This window comes from Neofelis nebulosa, chromosome 1 (assembly GCF_028018385.1).
Source record: "Neofelis nebulosa isolate mNeoNeb1 chromosome 1, mNeoNeb1.pri, whole genome shotgun sequence".
In the NCBI taxonomy this organism is placed as follows: domain Eukaryota; kingdom Metazoa; phylum Chordata; class Mammalia; order Carnivora; family Felidae; genus Neofelis; species Neofelis nebulosa.
The window spans coordinates 157,007,503-157,011,234 of NC_080782.1; the positions used below are offsets into that span (position 1 = coordinate 157,007,503).

The window sequence follows — 3,732 nt, forward strand, 5'->3', positions numbered from 1 at the left end:
TTGAATCAGTATATTGCATATCTAAAACTAATATTACGCTGTATGTTAACTAACTGGAATTTAAATTAAAACTTGAAAAAATAAAGTTCATATGGAAATTTGAGAAGAACTAAAATAAACATAGAGATGCATATATCTTTTTGAATTATCATTTTTGTTTTCTTTGGGGAAATGTACACCCAATAGTGGAATTATAAAATACCAATATTTTTGATTTGCAGATCTGAATTCTTAGATTTCAGTAAATTTGTTCAATTATAGGTAATTTATAATCCTAAAACTTCCAAGTCCTTGAAACTTCCCCTTATTAGCACACTGGTTTTCCATGTGTAAACATACACACACAAACTTACTGAAACATTTATTTCAGGTAATGATATCACATGAATCATCCATTAACTCCATATTTCTCCTTGGTGATCCAGGTGAAATCCAATGGAAAACACTTGGGTGGCCAACCATACTGTACGATCAGATTTTGACCTAGTGGGACTCTTCAGTCAATCCAAGCACCCAGCTCTGCTTTGTGTGGTCATTTTTGTGGTTTTCCTGATGGCCTTGTCTGGAAACACCATGCTGATCCTTTTGATACACTATGATGTTCACCTTCATAACCCCATGTACTTTTTTATTACTCAGTTGTCTCTCATGGATGTGATGTACATTTCTGTCACTGTACCCAAGATGCTCATGGACCAGGTTATGGGTGTGAATAAGATCTCCGCCCCTGAATGTGGGACGCAGATGTTTCTCTATTTGACACTGGTAGGTTCAGAATTTTTCCTTCTAGCTGCCATGGCCTATGACCGCTATGTGGCCATCTGCCATCCACTCCATTATCCTATCCTCATGAACCATAGGGTATGCCTCATCTTGGTGTCTTCCTGCTGGTTGCTGGGATCTGTGGATGGATTTATGCTCACTCCTGTCACCATGACCTTCCCCTTCTGCAGATCCCGGGAGATCCATCATTTCTTCTGTGAAGTCCCTGCTGTAATGAAGCTTTCCTGCTCAGACACTTCCCTCTATGAGACACTTATGTACTTATGTTGCGTTCTCATGCTCCTCATCCCTGTGACAGTCATTTCAAGCTCCTATTCTTTCATCCTCTTCACCATCCACAGGATGAAGTCAGCAGAGGGGCGGAAGAAGGCCTTTGCTACTTGTTCTTCCCACATGACTGTTGTCATCCTCTTCTATGGGGCTGCCGTTTATACCTACATGCTCCCCAATTCCTACCATACCCCTGAGAATGACATGATTGTATCTGTCTTTTACACCATACTCACTCCTGTTCTAAACCCTTTAATTTATAGTCTTAGGAATAAGGATGTTACAAAGGCACTGAAAAAATGTGGAATTTGTCTTTCAGGAAACTAAAAAGTAGGAAATATTTGTACTAATGTTTTTTTCTGCACTCTACCAATTAAAACTGTAGGATCCTATGCCAATGTTATTCCTCAGATTATTATAGCATGATTTGTTGTCATCTATTTATCCCTTTCACAGGAATTGTTTCCCTGTACCAGAAAACTCTTCATTTTTACATTTCTGCATTCAAAATATTTGCACAATGGTATTGTATACATGTTATATTTTTCTGAAGTTGATAACTGCACTGTGACTCTGTGGGAAATGCTCATATTCTTATGAAATATATAATAAAATATTTATAAACAAAGACCATAATATGTAGAACTGGTGAGAAAGAGAGAGATAGAGAGAGAGGTGCTAAACAAAATGGGGTATAATGTTAAGAGAATCTAAGCAAAAGTTATGTTAATTGTTTATTGTACTATTATTAAAGTTCATAATAATTGTACTATTACTATTATTCATATTAATTTTCTGTAACTTAAAAATTACTTAATAATAAAACATAAACTATCAGACTTTTGTCTGTTTCAAAAGTTGTCCTTGGTGCATCGTGGCTGTGTAAGTGATAAATCTTGGAAATCATGCTCATGTTATCATGGCTGGTCATTACTGCAACAATCAATTTGTTGGCCTGCATTTAATTAGGGAAGTTTTGTTCTTTAGGTTCCAAATATGAAGATATTTAATGCCTTTTACCTCTCTGAAATCATTAATACATTGGGGTAGAAGGGATTGTGGGAAAAAGTTATTAACACCAAGAAGAAGGGCTTAGGGAAGCTCTCCAGCATAAGGTAATATCAGAGCTGACACCTGAAGTATGTAACTTCTTATTCAAACAAGCAGAGAAAGCCCATCAAACATTCAATCCTTCATTTATTAAAAAAACACATCTTATGCTATTTTATAATAAAAAATAGCTAGTAGCTAAGTGTATTTCACATATAAATAACAAATATCTGCTGTCCCTAAGGAATTTGATCTATAAGTGCAGTTTGTGTCAATACTTGTAATAAAAAATAAAAAAATACATATTTTAAAAATATTTTTAAATTTTTATTTATTTTTGAGGGAGAGAGAGCAGAGTGTGAGCAGAGGAGGGTCAGAGAGAGAGGGAGACACAGAATCTGAAGCAGGTGCCAGGCTATGAGCTGTCAGCACAGAGCCCAACATAGGGCTTGAACTCACAAACCATGAGATCATGACCTGAGCTGAAGTCGGACACTTAACCAACAGAGCCACCCAGGCGCCCCAACATAAAATTTTTTGAGGCATATATGGAAAGGGTACAACTCATATGAACACACTACTTCTACCTACGACTTATGAGTTTGGCCAAAGAGGCTGAAAAAGACCCTAGAGCTCAGTGTTGAATGATGACTAGCTATTACCTTCATATGAGTACAGGAGGCTGGAACCACAGGTCTTGCTCAAGGACATGATGTCACAGAAAAGGAACACTATAAGCAAAGTTCAGATGGTTGACCAAGCAGGAAAGAAATGTTCCAATGACACCTCCTTTCTGGGTTCAATTTATAGCCTCAGTTCTTGCCCTTTTGTGACCCACGTATTCACAAATTATCAGAAAATGATGAGAGTTGGATTTTTGAAAAGTTAAATCAGAGAATGAATTGGAGAGGAGAAATACAGGAAATATGGAGACCAGGTGTGTGAGGACGATGAGCTTAATAGTGTTGATCTAAGTGGAATGGATGATTCTAAGTGGAATTAGAGGCTTTAGGGGATAAACAGGGCTTTGTCGAATCTGTTCCTTAAAATCACAAACTTGATTGCTTACATACCAGTTTCCAATTAGCTGTGACAACTTGTGAATTAGGTGCTTTCAAAAGTGGACATTTCCTTTTTCTCTTGACACAATCAATACCTTCATGGCTATACAATAAGGATCTTGCAGTATTTGGGGAAGTAATGTTGGAAAATTAGTTTATACTCTTTTTTTTCAGTCTAATGAAATACATGAAATATGTATACTCTTTAACTTACAAAATAATTGAGTACTGTGTATATCATCCCTCAATTTGTTATATCATAATGACACACACATTTGATGGTTCCAGTTAAAACACTGTGAACATGTGAACCAAGATGGAGCTAAACAAAACAAATGTGTTATAGAACCATACTTTTTCAAAGAATAATTTTTACTTTATCTCAAGTGGAAAAAAAAACAACAGATGCAAATGTTTTAGAATGATGAATTGTTTTTTTTAAATAAAGTATTAAAATATAATTTTTTTCATATCTGATACTAATAAGGATTTATAAGAAGTATGCAGTTTGAAAATCTTAGTCAAATTATACATAGTACTTGATACTCAGAATTACTAGCCATAAAGG

The 3,732-nt window shown here is 35.7% G+C and overlaps 1 protein-coding gene across 1 annotated transcript; it reads left to right on the forward strand.

The window, feature by feature from the left end:
- Positions 1-435: 435 nt before the first annotated feature.
- LOC131493675 (olfactory receptor 2T29-like) lies at positions 436-1,380 on the forward strand. The gene has a single exon (XM_058698341.1). The coding sequence runs from the start codon at positions 436-438 to the stop codon at positions 1,378-1,380; it is 945 nt and encodes a 314-aa protein (XP_058554324.1).
- The last annotated feature ends 2,352 nt before the right edge of the window (positions 1,381-3,732 follow it).